Here is a 22,335-nt window from a genome sequence, read left to right as displayed (position 1 = left end):
TGGATAAAATATAATACTTGCAGCATTATCAGCATAATTTAAAGCACCAGTACAGTTCAAATCATCAACAAGAGTTCAAAGCATCAATACAATTTGAATAATTCATAGATGTTTCTGCTGGTCTATCCATTATTATTTTAATTGAAATACTGTAAACTAAATAATGCTAAAATATTAATCAAAGATTAAAAAATAATAATATTATATACAAATATGAAAATAACGTTATTATATACATAGAATTATGGTTGGAAAAATATAAATTATTAAAAAAATTCTTTTAGACGGATCATTAATCTGCCTGATGAAGTTTGTGTCAAATAAATAAATTTCTTCAATACATTTTGTTAAATAATATCCTCTTATGTAAACCATTCTTATGAACTCTATTTGATCGTAACAATAAAAAACAGATGTGCCAGATGTGGTAAGAGAAATTTTGATATAGGTATTATGTAGGTATTTGAATATAAGCTGCTTATATCTACAATGGTTTTGTTTCAAGGCAGCGTGCAGGGTAATTAATAGATTGTAATAAAATATAAGAAAATTTATATTGACATTTTTTGCTAATGTCAATGTAGTATTTTTAGGTGATGATGTGGTACATGCATAAGTTTTAAGTTCATTGTATTTACTGTTTCCCCTCAAAGAGAAAGCACCAGAAATGTCTTAAAGATCCTACATATCGAATAATAGTGGGATAGCTAATATGTTAATAAGTGATGCTTAGGTTTTAATGTATCATAAAATAGTCTTATATACATAGATTTATGCTGATGTATTAAATGTTTAAGATATTCAATTTTGCCTTCAGTAAACTTGTAGGGGTATAATAGAAGTATATCAATTATCTTATATAGCAAACGAATAATATACCCAATGTAGATAGCAGATACATACCGTCATATCTCTATCTACATACTTGTACATGTCTATAATACTTATTCGATAGTATAATAATATGTTTTTTGCTTGTAACTTTTTTTTTAACAATATACAATTATTTAGAAATGCGGACCTGGGTCTGGGGGTGGCTCCTAGGGTCCCTTAGAGTTGCCCCTCCGTTGAACCTAATTGGTTGTAACCAGGTGGCCAGGTCTAAGTCTAATGTCTATTAATGTAAAAAATATATTTATCATAATATGCTTAAAATGTTTAAAACATATATTGCCATTTGTCATATTCTCATAATATTATGGTTGTATTTCGTATTTTATATTATTATTATTAATATTGACTTCAATGGAAAACTTCAGAAAGTTGACAAGTTGTATTTTAAATATAAAATTTATATCCATACATAAAATTAAGATACCTACCGGTATTCGCATGTAACAATAATAGTGACAGTATAGGTAAGGTACGTCCGCGTTTACAACAAATCGGGACAGGTTTTGACCAGTCCAAGATGTACAATTGAGAGTAGAAACCACCTTCCCGACCAACTATTAATAGTCACATTATGTCAACTATAATAAAAATGTAATACAGTAAAACCTCAATAAGACGAAATCGCATGGGACCATGACATTTTTCCGTCTTGACGGGATTCAAAAAATGTAACTGAATTAAATTAAAGATTACATACATATTTATTTTAAACCAGTTGATACATAATACATACAATTTATATTTTTAAATTAATTTTATATTTATTTATTATATACATATTTATTTTATGTGTAATGACATAAAATGTGTAATACACACGAAAATTAATGTTTAATGTGATAGATATTTATAACGATTACTATGAATATTAATATAAATAAATATAATTTATAAAAAAACATAGTGGACGTTTGGGCATATTCATTTCACCATTTTGGCAGACGACAATACTTAGCTTAGGAATGTGAATTTTAAAAATTGTCGATCGGACGTATAACGATAACGCATTCTTGCGCTCACACTGCTCACAGTCACTCGCGCGGACGCCACTTGACTGTGTACATCTTCGCATTACACTTAGTACATGTACAATAACCAACATTTCAAAAATACGAATTATCTATATAATACATTTCAATAACGTTTTTAATATTATAAGTCGTACGTGTGCAGATGGTTCTGCTCCTCGTCTCTCTGTCCGTTGTATATTTGTTGATCGTTTGAAATAATAATAATAATTCAAATCGGGCAACTGAGTGGATTATTTATATTTTAATAATATAGTAAGTTGTGCGAAACAGGAGTAGGTACTTCGTGAACTACTTCTTAAATACGAAATTAAAATTGAAATACGTTTCCTGACATGGCTGATCACCCCCACCAGCAAACGAGCTCGTTGAAGAGATCTATTCAAAGCGACATTGATGGTACGACTGTTTATATAAATATATAATAATAATACTATTGCATACAAATCGTTGTGATTTTTGCAAAGGACTTATGTTGAGTACAGAGTAGGTATTGGGTCAATACATGTTTTCATACAGTCCGAATCTCGTAATAAAATAACATTATTATTTATTATATAGCTTACCTTACCTATTGGCAATTGACGGCTGGCTACACGGCAAAACCTCGTAAGTCGAAATAATAAAAAAACATTTTTTCTGCACATTTTTATATCATATTATCAATAGTTTTCCCGGTATTTTCGTAAAATAATACGCTAAAACAAAATCTCGTAACTATATAGTATCAATAGACAATAACAAAACCTCGCAAGTCAACTTCAGTACTTCACTATTAATACTTTTACGGATTACATGTGATTATGACGGGTATAATCGGTCTCGTCCTGTTCAGGGTTTTAGCGTAACACCCGATTATGACTTGTATTATTTTAAACATGTTACTTGACAATTTTTATAGTTATAAAATGAGAATAAAGTTATGACTACTTATAATTGACAAATATTAGTACGTACCACAGTCTTTTGCTGTTTCTGAATAATTTGATAAGACTATAAGAGTGACTTACAAGGTTTTGCCGACGTTATGATACTATTTATATTAATATTATATTGTAGTGTAGGCAAACGGTATCATGCCGTTCTGTGGAGTTAATTGAGTTATCAATTTATCATAGTTAGGTAAATAATAAAAACTACTGTAGTGAATATATAAATAAAAAACATTTTACCGAATAAATAATAATAAGGAGTATCGTGATCGTGTGCGCAGTCCATCAAATGTAAAACAAAAACAAAATACTGTTGATGTCATTACACCATATTATTACCATGTGATTTTATCATAAATGTGGCTGTGTAGATATATTATAGGTACTTACATAAATGTCCAACAAACTTTGTTACTTTATCATGTCGAGTCTTGGGGCACCGCTATAGGACAAAGTTTGTTGACATTAATATTGTTATATATTAATGTTGAGGATGAGAAAGGATTTTTTTGTATTCCATAAACCATATTCAAAAATAGTATAGTTTGCCAATACAGGAGGTACTTATTATATTTTTCATAAAAATATAAAAATCTATAATAATATTTTTCGTAGACAGGTAAAATAAAAAAAATGCAAAACATTATATTGTACTATTATATTTTATAAATGTAATTTGTTTGTTAGTTAGATAGTATTTTAAATTATTATGATGTGAATACGTAATAAAATGCAATCCTTATATTTAGAGCTTTTAGTCTTGACTCTTGGCCGGGATTAAAGATAGAATTACTTTGTTACCTAAAAAATCTTGACAAATTGATGAAATATGAAATTAATTTTCAACCTATAGATTATATACTAGTATAAAACATATTAGGCACAAAGAGGTGCTTATATATATAATATATTGGTATATATTGCATAGACCTTACACTCAGTATGAGGTAGAAATTAAAAAGTAAAAGCTAGGTAGAGTGTATATTAAGGTCTATATTGTATTGATGTCAAATTGTCTATTTATGAGACTGATGGTTCAAAACAAACTGTTATCACAGTTCATCCCATAAAAACTACATAGGTAGAAAAAATTTGATTTTGAAATTATTTCTCTTTATATACAAAATATGTAAAAGAAAATATTTACCTTTTAGATCCAATTATAACTTTATGTTTATATTAATTTAATGTTTGTTATTGGTTATTTTTTTTTTAAGTTAATGATTTATATCATTATTTTTTTTTATTAATTGTTAGTCATTTTTTTTGCAATACTCTCCCAATAATACCTATGGGATTAACCACTCATCCTTTACCTATATAGATTCAATCTACTACAGCAGTTATACCAGCTATCTTCATGTATGATATATTTGTACTCTATCTAATTATAATTTCTTTGGTATTCCATTCCTTTTATTTCTACATCCATCTTCATAACAACTTTCACTGATTTATTTTGTTTTTTATTAGTTGTTAGTAATTATTTTATTTATTCTGTAATCATAAATAGTTGTATATATTAACAATGGTATCAAAAGAACTCTTTTTTTGTGGCAATCGCTCTTTCAATTTTTAGGTCGGATGGGTTTGATGGATATGTGCCAGGTGCCCCTGTAGTTCAAAAAGTTTGTGAAACCACTGGATATTAATATAATGTATGAATGTATGATTCAAAATAAATTTAATATAAGCTGTATATTTTTTTTAGAAAATAAATGCCCATGTTTGTTTGTATAATACTGTGTCTATCATAGACTATCACAAACTTATACTTAATGAACTATAATTTATATATCATAAATGTATTGGAGTAGAATGGATTTAAAATAATGTTGTTTAGCTTAATTTAAATTAATTAATAAGTATTATTAAATTATTTTTACTACCATAATTATATAATGCATATAAATCTATTCTTCGGTTTAATCACTGGTCGTCCACATTTAAAAATTTAAAATTATATAATAATATAATGTAATAACAATAACTAATAATTAATAATATAAACTAATATAATAATAGCATGTAATAATAAAATCTAATTATCTATATTTAAAAAAATTTGTTGGTAAATAAAATGCATATTTTCCAATTTTTTACTGCATAGAAAACCTAGCCTTAGTTATACCATCCAAAACTAGTACGTGTTATGTATTTTCTTCAACAAGAAGTTGTAGATTTAAAAAAAAGAAAAATTCTTTCTTAATAATTGTCCGTTTGGTTACCATTCTCTAGAATAGGATAATAAATTATTTTAGTTTTACTGCAGTTTGCAGTATTAGGAAATTTATGTTTGATATAATTGTTAATTTATATTCCAAAGTTTCATTTATTTATTATTATAATAATTGGAATGTTGAAAATTTTTTTCTAAAAGACCAAATTTGCATGGCTTTTATAAAATTAAAATTTAATTTAGCTTACCCAGACTTAGCATTTAGATATAAAACTATTGAATTCACCATAGGTAATATTATTTTAACATTAACTAGGGTTTCTTTGTGAAATTGTATATATTTACTTAATGAATACAATACCTTCAAAAAGTTAGAACTAAACTTGCTTACCAGAATGTTTTATTTGAATTATTTTATAAATTGTAGGAGATCGTGCTGAAATTCCATGTGATATTTCTAAATCACTTGAACTAACAACTCACATATAGATTTTATAAATATGAAAATACATTGAATGAAGTTATTAAAGTGGCTCCTGTAGGTGTTATTAATTTTGATAGTAAATTGTATCCTGGATTCACTTTCGATAAAACAATTGTAGGCCACTGTGGAGTTTTAAATACATTACGACCACGTAATTTGGTTTAAGCTGATAAGGATTTCCTAAATTCAGACATGGTAGTATGATACCATCAGAAATTTCCTTAAATATTCACCTCTTTTCTTATGTCTCCACAATTCACTCCAAACAATTTCTGAATACAAAAAGAATAGCTAGAGCAGAATTTACTTTGAAAAAGTAGTGGTTAGGCTGAAGAAGTTTATTATCTTAACATATTTTCAAAGTGCTTTATAAAAAATCACCATTAGTTTTCAATGCTGCATTAGTAAATTTCCAAAATCAAATAGTAAAAGAAGTCGAGTATCTGTTTACAAATAATGACAACACATAAAAATATAAAATTTAAATTCTAATATTAAGTTTTTATTGTAAAAGAAAATATTTTATGATGATCATTATTTATTATATATATATAAACTAATACTAATTAAAATTTTTAAAACTATATTATTTAAAAATAGTTAATGATTTATTATACATATAAATTATGTTATTTTTTGTAATGAAAATGCAATTATTATTAAATGGTTATTATTTATCAATTTTTCATAATTACCTATGTTTGAAATTAATCCAAATATAAATGCATATATACATAAAGTTTAATATAATCAAGGATATACATATTTTTATAATATATAAAATTCAATAATTGTCTATTAACATATAAGGAATGAATTTTGGATGGTAAAAATATAACAAAATATCAATACAGTAGAACCTCATTAATCTGGAATAATTGGGCTTTTGGTTGTCCTAATTAATGAGTCTGGATTAAACAAAATAACCAAAAATTGTAAATTATAAATTTAAGAAAAATGTATTGGGTATAATATTATACAAATATTAATCTTATATTAATACATTAATGCATATATCTAACAATATTAAACCTAAAAAATAGTACATAATTGTATTATAACCATTACGTCATATACATACATATAGTAAGTATTAAGGCACACCTTCATTATTCACACTTTTAAGAAATTCTAGAAGTTAAACATAATTTTTTACTAAGACCATTTTACACTGTCATATTGTCCTGTGGTCTTTGAAGCTATATCACGTTTAAAAAAAAAAATACAAATCTCAAACAACATTTGTATATTATTTTTCGAAGTTCTAGAGAAATCTTAAGAATTAATAACATTTTCCAAGGGTAGAATTTCACTTAAATCTTCAATTGTTTGGTTAGTCGTCGATTATTCATCAAAATAAATATTATGGGTATTACTGGTATTAGTAACAGCTTATTAGCTTCATAGTTAATTATTTGTATACCATATAATTAATAGTAAATACTTCTTTATTTTCTTTTGAATATTTTTTTTTTTTGACGTGCTGCGTGATATATCAGTAACAGATGTATTTTAATACCTATACAAAAGAAGTGAAACCATACGATGACATTTTGTCAAACCTGTTGTATATGTATAGTTGGCTTGAGCAGTAGTTTTGTTTTTGAATAATATCTATAACAATTAAACATTACAATTATTTTATGAATCATAATTATAATTTCAAAGTTATTTACCTTAACAGCATATAATTTATTTTTCATAATAGCATAATACCCACAACAGGTATATACTTAAAGTTTGTGACCATATTCAAAAGAATTCTCTCTTAATTGAAAAATATTTTTTGTCATCAATAAAATTGATGCTTGAAAACTAATTAGAGTAAAATATTGTTTTCCAGCATTAGAATATTGTCTGTCTTTTAAAAAAAAAAGAACATGAGTAAATACTTATCGATAATCTTTTTATAATTCAATAATTATAAATGTATTATAACTATCTGAATGTTAGAAAAAATCTAGAGAGATTAGTGTTCAAGGAGCAAATCACCCATATTAAATATTAGTACTATAATTGATATTACTAAAATTGCCCTAACTCCTAGAAAATTTATCAAATTTAATATAATTATAAAATTCAGTATTCATGGCATATATTGGTAAAGTGTTATAATACTTGTTTTAGGTTGTATATTTTCTTCTTTATTTTTTATTTGAACTATTGATACAAGCCAGTATAAATATGTTGTAATATTGTTATAGAAAACTTAAATAATGAAGAGTTTGATGTTACGTGGGGTGGAAAAAAGTCACGATACTTATATAACTGTAAGTTACAATCACCGCTTCCACAAATGTCCACTGATACAGATGAATCAAAGACTAATAGTATAGGAAGCACTCAGACAAGATCAACAGGTATTGTATAAAAAATGTGTATGTATTAAATAGATGATTATTTTATCAAATTTAAATTATTATAAAAACAGTATCTAAAAATATATAAAATAATAATCAAGAATTGCTAAGTATAAAAGTAAATGCATACTAATAAATTTAATTATATATATATAACCTATCATCAATTTATATATTATAATTGCATTTTAGATTTTGAAGAGCAGTGCGATAAAATATCATATATTCAATATAATTATATTGATTTACAATGCTGTGTGTGTATTTTGTGTCTGTATACAGTGTACTATACTGTCTGTATACTATACACATAGAAATTTGGATCTAGTTTTTATTTTAAAATGGTTAAAATTAAAAAGTTTTATAATTGGGTAAAACTAATAAAATATTAAGGAAAAACTGGAATTTTTATGCTAAACCAGTTATTTTACTAAATTAATTTTTTTATCTCAAAAATGATGTACTGCAAAATTTTGAAATCTTATTTAGGTGTATATTATTATTTTCTATACATTTTATAATTTTTAAAATATTTTGAATTTTTTTAAACTATAGACGATTGCAATTTTAATTATTGTTAAATTAATTATAATTTAATTATGCTTCAATACAAAAATGCTTGAAAATTAAGTACATGGTTCTTAATAAGTGGTTTATTTCCTAAATAAAAAATATTGAAATTTTATATTCACAGTATTCTTCATTAAAAGCAATTGAATTTTGATTTTTGACAAAAATTCGAAAATTTCAAATTATTTTGTAATTAGAAATGAAAAAAAAAATGTTGTCTATAAGATTTTAAATTGTATACAAGGTTCTTTATAAATTTTCAATATATATTCAAAATAAAATTCTACTGGAGTCAAATTAATTTTTTATGACTATTTAAATTGTAAATTTCTAAAACAATCTATTTACTCATAATATATTAACTATTTATTCACAAGCTATTTTTGTTTTTTGTTGTAATTCAAAAATGAATAACCATATAAATATTTAATTTTTTTATCAAATGTTTATATTATAATTTTCTTTATATGGTGTACCTACTCTTTTTGAGCTATTTAAGACATGAGCAATGTTTTTTTTTCTATAAAAGTCAATGAAAAAAAATGAACTAATCAAAACTTTTGAGAATGTAATACTAGATTCCACAAAAGTTATTCTGTCTGAGTAAAATTATTAAAAATACACTATCACAATATTTTTGTAGTAAACAATTTATAAAATCCTTAATTTTTAAAGTTAAGATTTAAATATGCAATATTCCTCATAAATATTTCATACTAGAAATAATCTAAAAAATATACAAACACAATTCATTTTTATAGACATTTTGAATAAGTTCATATTTAAATAAAATTATGTATTTTAATGATAAATAATGATATTATTTTGTTATAAATTAAAGACAGTATTAATGGGGATTTATAACTTTTAAGTATATCATTGGAAATTTTACTATACGCAATGACATTTTAGATTTATTTTAATATATCAATTTATATTATGAACCTATATTTACTGTTTTAAAGTAGGCATTTACAATAATTTGTTTTAAATTTTGAGTTATACGTATAAGTTGATATGATTTTGTATGAATATATATTTTTAATTATTATAACAATTAATAATAATATAAATATATAATAAATACAATATTTTTGAATACAAATATTAACCTACTAGCTATAATACTAAAAGTAAAATAAATTACTTTCATAGAAATATTTAAAAACATACCATGAAATATACTTATTAGTTATTGATACGAGTATAGGCTAACAAACTGTCTCTGCTCAGATTTGTTTTTCATATACAATGAATAAATCATTAAATTTAAATTAAATATATCCAAAACAGTGATCTACTTGAGATCTAATGTACAATAGAGTAGTACTCACTTGACTATCATTTATTTTATTTTTTTTTTTTTTTTTTTTTGAATGATCAATAAATTATTAAACAAGTTGGAAATTGTGTGTAGTTTTGTGTAATGATTTTTTTTTTTTACAAAGATAAATTAATAAAAATTCTAATTAATATTCAAATATATACTTAAATACTCTCAAGTTGTTCTATTGTTGATAAATTGACATCCATCAATATTAATTGTCAGATTCAAGTTAGAAATGGTGTAATTTGGTCATGTTTTTAGGGGGGATGAAATGTTTTTATATTTTATCTATAACCCCCCTCCCTCCCAAAAAAATTGTATTTATCATAAGCATCTCCTTTCAATGCAATAAATGTATGTACGTATATGACAAAGAAACAAATAATTACAAAATATTTAATAATTTACAATAATATTTATTGTTAAATCAGTAGATAAATTTAGTTAATCAGTATTTAAAAAAAAAAAATTCACGGGATCGAATTTGATACCCAAATCGGCCAAATCCCCCCCTAATTACACAACTGCATGTTAGCATCTATATATATATTAAAAGTAAACATCACATTATGAAGCACTAAAAAGTTTCATATAGATTGATAATTAAATACAGATTATTTTTAAGATTGGTTTTATTATATCAAATATAACAGTAGTTAATAATATAATCTAACTAAGCACCTATTTAAATAAAAATTTCGGGGATAGTAGTAAGAGAACTCTATTCAGAAGGGTTTTTTTGTATAATAATTTGTTATGCCAACCCAATATTCGTTAAAATTTATATGCATAGTTGTATCTAATTTATTTTTAGTTGAAGCTATCAGTGTAACTGCTTCATCTACCGAAAGTTATTTAAGTGAATGCAGTATTTGTAATGATGATAAAGAAATTACTAATGAAAATGAAGAATATGAAGTCAGGAGTTCATCATCATACCATAATATTCATTTAGATTCATCAGATTCTTCAATAATACTAACTAAGGAGGTAAAATTTAAATTTAGTTACAATACATTAAATTTATTTTTTATGTATTATTATTTACATTGAAAAAAGTGTATGTTATCTGAAATTAAACCAAACTTAGGTAAACTATGTTTATAATAACACATTAATGGTGTGGTGGGCTATTGTGTACGGCCTGCTTTAAATTCTAGAACAACAATTTTTTTCATTTTATGAATTTTATACATTTTATTATTTTAAAGTTTAAGACAGTATTTTTTTTTTTTGTAATAAAGAATTTAAGAATATAAAATTTTTATTTATGTCTAACCTGAAAATTCTTTTTTATTTGTAAATGTGGCCTGAGAGTCCAAAAAGGTTGCCGACCACTGCATTAATGAATTAGGTTATAATAATTAACATTAACAATATAGTAGAAGCTGCTCATTAGCAACACTCTTGGAGTATTATGAAATATTTTAATTAACCAATTTTTTAATAGATTATTTTTGGATACAGTACTTATTTATTTAATTATTATTTATACCATGTTATGTATATGAGTATAAATATTTAATACTTATTCCATATTTGGGCGGATACTATTAAAAAATATTTCTATTGAAAAAAAGTACATAACTATTTGTATTATTATTATATTATAAATTAATTATATATTATACGTGTTAAGGCTTTTTTTTAAATATATCAAATGATGTCTGATCTTTGCTTTGCTGAAAAACTTAATGATCATGGATTTTTAAGATTAATGCTATTAAATTCTTTATTTATATACATGGTGTTGAGCTACTCTCATGAGGAAATTAACTGAGTCTATTAACTTCTAACATTTTTTTGTTTGTAGCAATAATCCAATTGATTTTCAATGTTTTAATAATATATGGATAGCTAAGCTAGGGGATATTACATTTCAATAATAAGATTGTTTTTCTAATAAGTGGCTTTTATTGTATTTGAAATTGAAAAATAATGAAGATATTTCCTCTTCTGAAGTAATTTTCTTAATCTTGTAATTTAATATAATTTTATCTAGTTTTAAATATTTGTTGATAGATATTTTCAAAAAATATTTTTTTATTGTGTTATATTGAAATAAATTATTAACATTAACCATGACTTGGTACCTAGATAATTGATTAATTGTAAATGTAAGTAAATTAAATTAGGAATTAACACTACATAATATATTATGATAAAAATAGTTTGTCAAAACTCTACATTTTCTATTTCCACTTACACAAGCAATTTATATTTATATTTATTTTTAATTAACAAAATTGTTTAATTTTTAGATTTCTCATAACATTAAAGTTTTCAATGACATGTTACCTGATATTGACAATGGATACAATGAGGATACGGATTATCAATTGACCACATCTAATATAAATCTGACACTTCCGGCTTGTTTTCGAAAATGTCTTCAGTGTGGAGAAGAAAATTCAAATCCGTATTATCAATTTTGTTTTATATGTTTTCGAGTAAGTAATATTTTTATGGAATTAATATTTTATTTTATTTATATAAATTTAAAATTAAAATCATCGCTTGTTTTTAATTAATTAATGTAGGTAGGTATTATTTTTTAGTTATTAGGTTGAGCAAATAATAAGTTCTATGTATTCTAATGAAATAGTAGTTTGCTAATAATATATATATATATATATTCTCTTTATATAAGTAGGTATACTATTTATTTAAAAATGATTTATACTTAAGACTTGACACTTAAATACTTTAATACATAAATAGTCATCAAATAATTATTTCATCATAGCCTAATTTTTTGGCAAATTAACTGGTGACTGATAGTGATAGTTTATAGCTAACACGATAATAACAATATCAATATTGGCTATTGTATAAATTGCTACGGAGATATACTGCTCAATCATAAAATTCTTATTTTTATAAGTCGTGGCATACCTAGGAGGACTAAGAAGAGGGCTCCTTTAAGTCATTTTGTGGTATAAGACTTATATAATAAAATAAAAATACTGAATCAGTTATTATTTAGTAATGTGTAATCCCAATCAAAGGTACTCACTTATCCACTTAGAGTGTCCCACTAGAAGCTATTAAATTATAAACTATTAAGCTGTGCACCATGCATATTATTTGCAACATGACTGTTACTTCTGCAGCACCTGAACATACATTTTCAACACTAAAACAGTTAAAAAACATATTTACATTTAAGTATTCAACTATGTTAGAAAAGCCACTTAATAAATTGGGAGCAGGTACTCTGCTTATCTCTCCCTTATATATATAATAAGTATAAATGATTTTATTAGTTATAAAGTATAAATATATGATTATATTTTAATTGTTGAACAAATTTCTTGTATTTTTTTTTTTTTTTTTAGTATCGTAAGGAATTTTTCAAAAAAAGACCAAAGCCAAAAAACATCAAAAAATTGAATAAGAAAGTAAGCAATTTAATTAAAGAAACAAATTTTAAGAAATCAAATTCAAATAACATGTTTCCAAATGAAAATAAATCAAATGAGGATAATGGGCAAAATAAAGATAACTTATGCATTATTTGTTGTTTAAACCAAAGAAATGGAATAATAAACCACGGGAAAATTGGGCACATTGTAACTTGTTATTCTTGTGCTAAACACTTATGGAGTACGTCAAATACATGTCCTCTTTGTAATGTCAAAATTAAATGTGTAACAAAAATGATTGTTGATTAATTTTAAATGTCTTATAATATTATGCATAATATTCATACATATAGTATAGGGTAATTTTATGTAAATAGTTTTGGTATTAATTTATTGTATTCAATATTTTTTCCTGGTTTAACATTTTTTGATTAATGTTTATTTTTTTTTACCTTTTTATAAATTAGATAAAAATGGATTTTACTAATAAAATAAATAACACAAAAAATATAAAATTTTCCTGTAATCATATTTAAATATTTACTTAAAAATAAAATTCAATCATTATTTTCATTGATACATATTACTTTATAGCTTCTAATTAATGCCTTATTTAACATTAACATTTATAGTAAAGTTATTTGTTTTGCTGATGAATAATGATACTATTTTGTTATTTAATGAGAATTCCTTAAATAAATTATATGATAAATTAAATATAGGTTTAAGTAGTTACTATATAATCACTAAATTATTATATTTCAACAAGAATTGCTAAATAATAATTCTTTAGAATTAAATATTGAAAAATCCTGCCATTTATATCTTGGTATTAACACTTTATTTTTATATATACAATAGTTATAAAAAGTGGTATGTCAATTGGCATTAATAATAATACATGTGTAATAAAATAAATATATTTATCTATAAGGTATCAATTTAAACAAAATATATGAATATTAATCACATATATAATGTAATCTAAACTTTTCAATATACTAGAAAATATTTTATCTCCAAAATTTTTATAATTTATATTGGCTTGGCTCAATTGATTATAAGTAATTGGCTTACCCTTTTGAGAAAGTACTTAAAATACAAAGAAACACGGATATTCATAAATTAAATTAAATGTAACAATCAACTCTTTTTAAGTTTTTATTTTTTAAGCTAAGATAATTAATACCAATATCTATAAATATTATGGTTTAAATAATTTAAATGCATTATACCACAAATTTGTATGTTTATTTTAGTTTAAGTACTACTTACAAGAAATTATAACATAGCTACAACCTGGGCTATAATACTAGATATTATAATAATGCAATTGGTATTATTGTTTCTAAATTGAGGACTAAGTTTTTTTGGTTTTATTCATTATATTAAATATTTTGTAAAATATATGCTATTCTTAAAATTATTTTTTTTTCTGTAATACATTATATTATATTTAAAATACGTTAGTGCTACAGTTATTTATAATTTTTTCAGTATAAAATATATTTTAATATTCACTTATATTGTATATACTTGGTAATATTGTTATTTTTATCATATTAATGTATTTTCTAAGACTCCTTATACACATCATAATATTATATAAGCTTTAGCACAGTGTTTCTCAACTTTTGTATTATGGCTATGGCTAGGATTTCTATGCATTTGCATGTTTTTTCTTATGTCCAAATCGATTGGTTTTCAGATATTATGGCCACAATTTGGCTCGATTAAATAGAACAATTTTTTATTTTTTTATTTTTGCACATTTGGTTAATTTTAAATGGTATTTAATTAGTCAACAATTATAATTATTGGGTTATTTGTCGAATCATCGTAAATATACTACCTATCTAAACTAAAATGGACTTGGTACTAAAGAAGAATAAGGGATTCAAAACACTTCTAATAATTTTTAGTATTATAAACGGTGAATATGAGTAAAATATATAATATAAGTAAAATTGTATTCGAATGATGCCCAACTTTGATAGCATATAATAATAAAATCTAATATTTTTTTTGTAAATAAAATGCATATTTTATAATTTTTTACTGCATTGAAATCCTAGCCCTAATAATGGCGATACACTATTAAAATATTTCATAATTTAAGACATATAACAAAAACAAGGATAATGGGTTATACTCAGTATTTAATTTTAATTGGTTGAGTAAACTTAAAAATAACAAAGCAAAAATATAAAATAAAATATAATGATAAATGTCAATAACAGATAACTTATTTTTAAAATCATCAAAATTATTTCAAATACCTATTGATTTTTGTAAATGATGTCATATTTTGCAACACATTGCTTGAGAAACACTGCTTTAGCTAGTAGACTAATAAAAAATAGTAATTTATAATTTAAATTGTATAAATCATTGGTGTTATTGGTAAATAGATTAATAAGTTTTATAATTATTTACTGAATACTGCGTTTCGAGGATTTTTTATAAGTTTTAACTTTATAGTTATTTTTTAACTGATAATATGATGTGTATTGAACTATTAGTAAATCATATAGTTCAGCATACTAATACTAATTAGTAGGTAATCAAAGTTATTATATATAAAATAATATTTTAAATACAAGACTTAGAAGACAAGAATATTAATTTAGAAATATTATGTATTTAAAACAAATGACTAAAAATTATATTGAAATCCTAGAAGTTATTTTTTATTAAGGATTTTTAAGATTGTAATATGTAATTCAAAGTAAATTATGTTATGTTATTCTTATCTTAAATTCATAGCTTATAATTCTCTTTTATCTAATTTATTTTCTTAGGAGCATATTGTATCCACATATACATATCTATTGTGTTTCTTAAGTCTTAATAAGCAAATATTATATTCAGAAAAATCAATTTAACTTTTTAATATTTGAATGAATCAATCAATTATAAAATTTAATGTAAACACAAATGTAATAACATAAATTGAGACGTTTCAAAAGCTTGGCCAAGAGGTACTTAGTGGTTATCAATATCTGCTGAAATTTAGTTTAATTTGTACAATTTATTATAATAATTATAGACTAGATTTCGATCAGTTTATTTGATATATTTATATTATCATGGTTTTTATGTATAATTAATAATAAATAATACAAAGTAGTTACCTAATCTCATTGTCATATAATGCTACATAAATAATATTACTGAAGTATAATAATATGTTTTTATAGTTTACACATAATAATAATAGTAATTGTTATTGATTGTAATTTGTAGGTAGGTAAAAAAAAATATAGTTTAAAACAAAATTGAATTTAAATATTGAAGGACTTTTATTATCGCATTTAAAGGTAAGTTTGATAATTGAACGACTATACACAGAGTCATATAAAATTAAAGTATAATACTAATTGAGTCCATGTTTTAATATGAGAGGACCATTCAATATAGAAAAAAAAAAACTAATTTTACCAACTTGGGACTATGAGAAAATAAAAATGTTTTTTCTTATGTTAACTCAAAAATATTTGATATGACGTGTGTAGTATAGTGGTATACTGTATTATTAAGTCGTATAAAATAATAAATACATACATTCAATGTCTTATATTGGTTAACAGTTAAAAGATGAACTCTTAATGTATTTGAATTAGATACCTATTTATTTTTTTTTTTTTAATAGTTAAATATTTTCTCCCATAAATTCTTTAGTTCGGTCGTATATTTGTATTTTGATCAGAACTATACAGATGCACTACGTAACATGCACAAAATAAAAATAAAAATTTCATAATTAATATATTTTACTTTTTCCCCCCCAGCTGCGAACTCAGTCAGTTTAAAGTTTTTCGTTTCCCAATCGCACACTCCGTCGGTATATTATTTTTCTTTCATACCAGTAGGTAGGCATTCAAATATGGGAACACAATTTGTACGCACCGAGTTGAACAGTCGATCCTTGTTATCGAAAGTAGGTATCTGTAGAAACGTAGAGTACTCAGTATATTATTATGTAGATGCTGTACACCACCAACAGATTTCTGTACCGTGCTGTACGTGTGTGGTGCAGTCGAATGCTAAAAGTTATTGATCTAATTCAAATACACGATATTTAGCTACGGTTCAAACCGCGGATGTGCGTTGGCGTCGTTGTCGATTCGCCAAAATATTACCAATACACCAGCAGCTATCAGTGATGTGATTATAATATTATTATAATGTAGTACGGTGCAAGCCGTAAACGTAGCGGCACGTTTGGTTGTCGCACCGGTTCGACCGGACGAATTTCTTGAACGGGCGCCGACATAGATAACACCAATATCGTTCAACCATAATAATATGGTTCCACGGAGTCGTGGGTAGCACGGCCGGCTACAACAACACTATTAACTTACTAACTTACGAACTGTTTATCACTACGTTCATAACACGACGTGATAATATTAGTGAGCTGTTGTCATGAACTGCGATAACGTGCGATTTTAAATTTCAATGAGTACGACTTATGGCAGTGGTTTGAAATTTTGACAATCAAACGTTCAGAGCTCGACGTATTAGGCAGCAGACGGTGTACACATAATCATTGGAATACGTTGTTGTAAGTATACTGTGTTTTTGATTATCGAGTCGGTAGTTTTATTATCCAATCTAATTCATTTGTTAATTTGAAACTAAATAATATGTCAAGACATCAAAGAATTGTTTGAATCCTTGATCTCCGATGAGGTTTATTTGAATTATTTAAATTTCAAGCGAATTTAAAATCTACGGCTAATCAATAATTTGATGTTTTGTTGTTCAATAAAGCTTATATATTTGTCTACTACGTTTCGAAAATATAACATAAATATGTAATAATTTATCAACTTATTGCTTGTTCGTGTTAATTGTTGGTTTTCTGTTTTGGATTATTCAGGCCATGTTATCATTTTGCAAGATTTATGAAATATTATACATTAAAAATAATAAAATATGTTCTACGAGAGTACTTATATACAAATCATCTATACTAACACGATGATGGCCATCAAATACAACTAAAATATTAAAAAAATTCTCTTATATGAATTGTACAACCCAACAACGTGTAATAATTACATAGAAATTCTTATAATAAAAATAACAAGGTAGAGCTTTGAAATAATTAAAATTACATTAGTGGCATTAATTCATATTTGCAATGAATACCTGATGAAAACAACTAAATTAAATTATTTAATACACTCAATTTAACAGGAATGTACTATAATTGTAATTATTGTTTGTTTATTTACAGTTGCAAATTAATAGTTCAAGTTGAATAATCATTCAAGAATATTTAACAATGCTCCATAAAGTTGTGCATTTTAATTTGAACAAAATTTGTTTTGTACAAAATATTTATCAGACATGTTGTTATTGTACGGCATTTAATGTAAACAATGATGTTATACAATTTTTTCAACAAAATTTAGGTAATTATTATTTTATAGCTTATTTACAATGGCAGCATACATTTGTTTGCTACAGGTTAGAACCTCCGATAGAGAAATTAAAATAATAAATTAATAAATAATTCAAGTTGTATTACAAATATATTTGCATAAAGTAATACACCATGTTCTAATTTTTTTTAAAAAGTCTGTGTGACCATTGTTTTTTTTTTAAATATAATTTATTGATTAAGATTTTAATTATTATTATTGCAATTATTTTTAGGTTTACCTGAAAATGAAGTTCGGAGAATTGTTAAAAAGTATCCATCGTTTCAAAATGATTCATATTCTTCACTGTCTGATAACTTGTCTTTATTAACGGTATTTTCATTTGTAATAGAAAATATTATGTATTCAAATAATTTTTTTTAGCAATTTGGTCAAGTATAATATAATTATTAATTAGTCAACCTATATATTTGACATTACTCATACAATTATAAAAGTAAATAAATACAATAATTCATAACAATTGTTTTAAGAAGTTAATTTATAACTCATAAGAGTAAGGTACTTCAAATTTTGTTATAAAATTAAATTATTATAGGTAGTTTTTAATTATAATAAAACTGAATGTTTGTTAATTAAATTATTATTATTTTGCTTAACTTGTTTTAGCGTTTTGGGGTTTCCAAAGATGATATTATCAAAAAAATTCAAGTATTAACACTTCATTCAATCACTATTAAAAATTATGCAATGCTTTTAGAAGAAGGAGGTTTTATCAAGAATAAAATTGATTCAAAAACACTATTAAGGTAGTTTATTATGTATATGTAATTTTAATTATAACCCAATGGGTATAGATATTTTTTTTGATAATTATCATTTTTTTGTATTTATCTTATTTTATCAATACTTGTTGTATACAATGCCAGTGTTTTTATTACACATAGGATTTTTATCTTTTAGAATTTAAATTCCTTTTTTACTGGTAGTTTGTTATTTAAAAAGAAAAATAATTAACTATCAGTTCATCATTAAATACAATATTTATAACTAATATAATTCATTATTTATTATAGATTTAAATTTATATCGAAAAAGTCTATTCAGTCATTAAAAAATGAAAATTTAATTCATAAACATGTTGATGTTGGACATAATATATTATCATTTATCAATTTTCCAACTGAATTATATCCAGCATGTTGTGATGAGTCTCTTTCGTGGAATCAGGTTCAAAAAAATATATTTAAATTATATATTGGATGGAAAATTAAAATGAACATAGAAAACTTAAAATATGCACAAGCTATTTACCACAGACTATTTAATAAGAGTTATAGACTTATGGATAGAAGTATTGATATTTTACTTAATGAATTTAATTTCACTGAAGAAAAGGTAACATTTAATTTATTACTTAAAATTTAGTAATCAGTATATTCATTTTATATAGATTAGAAGACATTCTTATTTGATACACAGTGATCCCGATAATACACGAGCAATTTTAGATAATTTTAAAAATCTTTGTGGTACGGATGCAAAATCAATCTTAAGTAAGCATCCCAAAATAATTCTTACTCCGTGGAATACAATTGGACAAATAAGAAAACATTTTGAGGTACTTAAAACTTGTATATTGTACTGTAGTACTTAGTGTTTAAGTGTTATATAATATATACAGTTGAATGAATAATGTATATAAAATATTATTGCATAAATAAATTAGTATGTTATAATGAAAAATGTCGAATTGCCTACAAAATATTGCTGATTCGCTGGTAAAATATTGTGAAACCAATATATTGCCTGTATAAAATATAGCAATAATATAATTATAAAATAATATGTAAAACTCAAATAAAAATTTTATATATTTCAAAACATACAATATTGTTGTATTAATATATAGTAGTATTGATAAAAATTATAAAAATATGTTTAATATAATACAATTTAAGTTGGTAGTAAAAATTAAACATTTATTATATTTTAACTAAATTGTTGTTATATTTTATGCTGGCAATATTTATTCTGCTTTATATATTGATTTTGCAATATTTTGTTGGCATGCCAAAATAATCAAAAGAAATATTTAAATATGCTGTCTAGGGATGATAAAATAAATTATTAATTAAATTAATTTGTTTAATGAACAATAGAAACTTTACAAGCAATAATTAGTATCATTAACTCAATAAATAACATACTAATTGTTTTTAGCCATGAATTCAGAATCATTATGTTATTCATTTATGATGTGATACCCACGTTGTTTGTTTGCGGAACCAAGCACGAATTGTTTGGGGTAAATTTGATAAATTATACTCTTGTAAGAAGGACGCAATGAATTTGGGTGTAACGTGTTCTTTATATACAATATATTTGTTTAAAGTAATAAAATTTTTATATAACAGGACTTTGGAATTCCCGAATCTTCATTAGCTAAAGCACCAGAAATCTATACATTAGGAAGTAACACTATTTATGAAAGATTAAGTAAATTAAAAGAAACACCAGAGTTGGCATCATTTATAAACAATCCACAAGTTGCTAGACTCATTTACTACTATACAAAAGTAAATTCACGTTTGAAGTACTTACAGAGCAAAAATTGTGTGTCATTAAATTTATTAGTTACAAACAATTATTCATTTAACAGGTTCTTACATAAATCTTTATTTTTTGTATGATTTTAAAGTGTAATATTCAATAATTTACAGTTAATTAATTTTATTGTATTTTATAGATTTAATTGCAATGGTAATGATAAAGGGAAAACCAATGATATAATGATATATTTGACGAAAGAATTGGGAGAAGACAAAAACGAGTTACGTTCATTATTAGAACGCCATCCATATTGGCAGTATATTTCTTTGTTAACAATACGAAAATCTTTTGAGTTTCTTAAAAAGAATAATTTTACCAAAGACCAATTATGCCATTGCTCACAGATTTTATTGTATCCAGTGTAATATAACTATTCGAAAAGTTTAATATTATTTTTTTAACATATTTATTGCATTTTTAGACATAAAATTAAAGATGCATTGATATCTACTGAAAAAATGAAGAATGTTTCCTATTTACGAAATGTGTCTGGATCAATCAAATCTGAATATTTATTACCACTAGTATTGTATAATTTGGAAAAGGATTATCATTTTTCAGGTGATGGTGTTTGGAATACCAATGAAAAAATAAATAAAATACCATTATCAGATTCTCCTAAAGCCACATTTGATGATACAGAAGAATTGGATCATGATCCATCTAATAAATTACTCTGATAAATTATATGTTAAATCAAAAACTTGTTTATTGTAATCAAGTTAGGTATTAACTAATAAGATTACATGATAAATTGCCAGCATAAAATGTGTTAATTTATTCTTTAAATTATTGTAGTACTAATCGGTTGAATGTTATGATACTTGATGATGATTTATAAATAAAACAATATTTCTAAACTTAAAATTTAACCAATTTTTATCAATTTACTCAACTGTTCATTTTTAATCCAAGTTCATTTTTTTATATATGCAATTTAAGTATACCTAATTTCATATTATACTTAATTCAGAATTTAAGAATTTCTTATAAACATTTTGAAATTAACTTATGATTTAGTTAAAATACATTAAATAGAATAGTAAATATAATACAAGTACTGTTAATATTTTTCGTTTCGATAACTTTGTTCAAATGTTCGTAAAATTTGGATTCCATTTTTAAAACATGACAAAGTACAAAAAGTAATGAAGTATATAGTGTCGTTTATAAAACTAAAATGATGTACA

At 23.9% G+C, this 22,335-nt stretch overlaps 2 protein-coding genes and 1 long non-coding RNA gene across 6 annotated transcripts; 2 read left to right on the top strand and 1 right to left on the bottom strand.

Annotated features, from left to right (window-relative positions):
* Positions 1 to 14: 14 nt before the first annotated feature.
* LOC132926776 (uncharacterized) lies at positions 15 to 17,275 on the bottom strand. 3 transcript variants are annotated; one of them, XR_009661522.1, is made up of 4 exons: positions 17,049 to 17,275; positions 12,791 to 12,910; positions 7,194 to 7,378; positions 6,451 to 7,131 (listed from the first exon to the last, which is right to left on the bottom strand). It is a non-coding gene; the product is annotated as an uncharacterized LOC132926776 (long non-coding RNA). The 3 variants fall into 3 exon arrangements; XR_009661524.1 differs by lacking the exons at positions 6,451 to 7,131; positions 7,194 to 7,378 and adding an exon at positions 15 to 156; XR_009661523.1 differs by lacking the exon at positions 7,194 to 7,378.
* On the top strand, positions 12,085 to 13,489 carry LOC132926774 (E3 ubiquitin-protein ligase Mdm2-like). Its single transcript, XM_060991170.1, is given in 3 exon segments — positions 12,085 to 12,108; positions 12,111 to 12,224; positions 13,113 to 13,489. Coding segments are annotated over 3 exon segments (474 nt in total). The 3' UTR covers positions 13,449 to 13,489.
* A 44-nt stretch (positions 17,276 to 17,319) lies between the features above and the next one.
* Positions 17,320 to 22,012, top strand: LOC132926773 (transcription termination factor 5, mitochondrial). Of its 2 annotated transcripts, XM_060991168.1 has the most exons (9): positions 17,320 to 17,706; positions 18,385 to 18,562; positions 18,807 to 18,904; positions 19,202 to 19,341; positions 19,609 to 19,930; positions 19,986 to 20,153; positions 20,950 to 21,194; positions 21,282 to 21,506; positions 21,567 to 22,012. In XM_060991168.1, the coding sequence occupies exons 2-9, from the start codon at positions 18,433 to 18,435 to the stop codon at positions 21,823 to 21,825; spliced, it is 1,587 nt and encodes a 528-aa protein (XP_060847151.1). In that variant the 5' UTR covers positions 17,320 to 17,706; positions 18,385 to 18,432; the 3' UTR covers positions 21,826 to 22,012. The 2 variants fall into 2 exon arrangements, with proteins under 2 accessions (XP_060847151.1, XP_060847152.1); XM_060991169.1 differs by lacking the exons at positions 17,320 to 17,706; positions 18,807 to 18,904 and having other exon boundaries at positions 18,421 to 18,562.
* The last annotated feature ends 323 nt before the right edge of the window (positions 22,013 to 22,335 follow it).

Source organism: Rhopalosiphum padi, chromosome 3, assembly GCF_020882245.1.
Source record: "Rhopalosiphum padi isolate XX-2018 chromosome 3, ASM2088224v1, whole genome shotgun sequence".
In the NCBI taxonomy this organism is placed as follows: Eukaryota; Metazoa; Arthropoda; class Insecta; order Hemiptera; family Aphididae; genus Rhopalosiphum; species Rhopalosiphum padi.
This window is presented reverse-complemented; position numbering and strand designations above follow the sequence as displayed.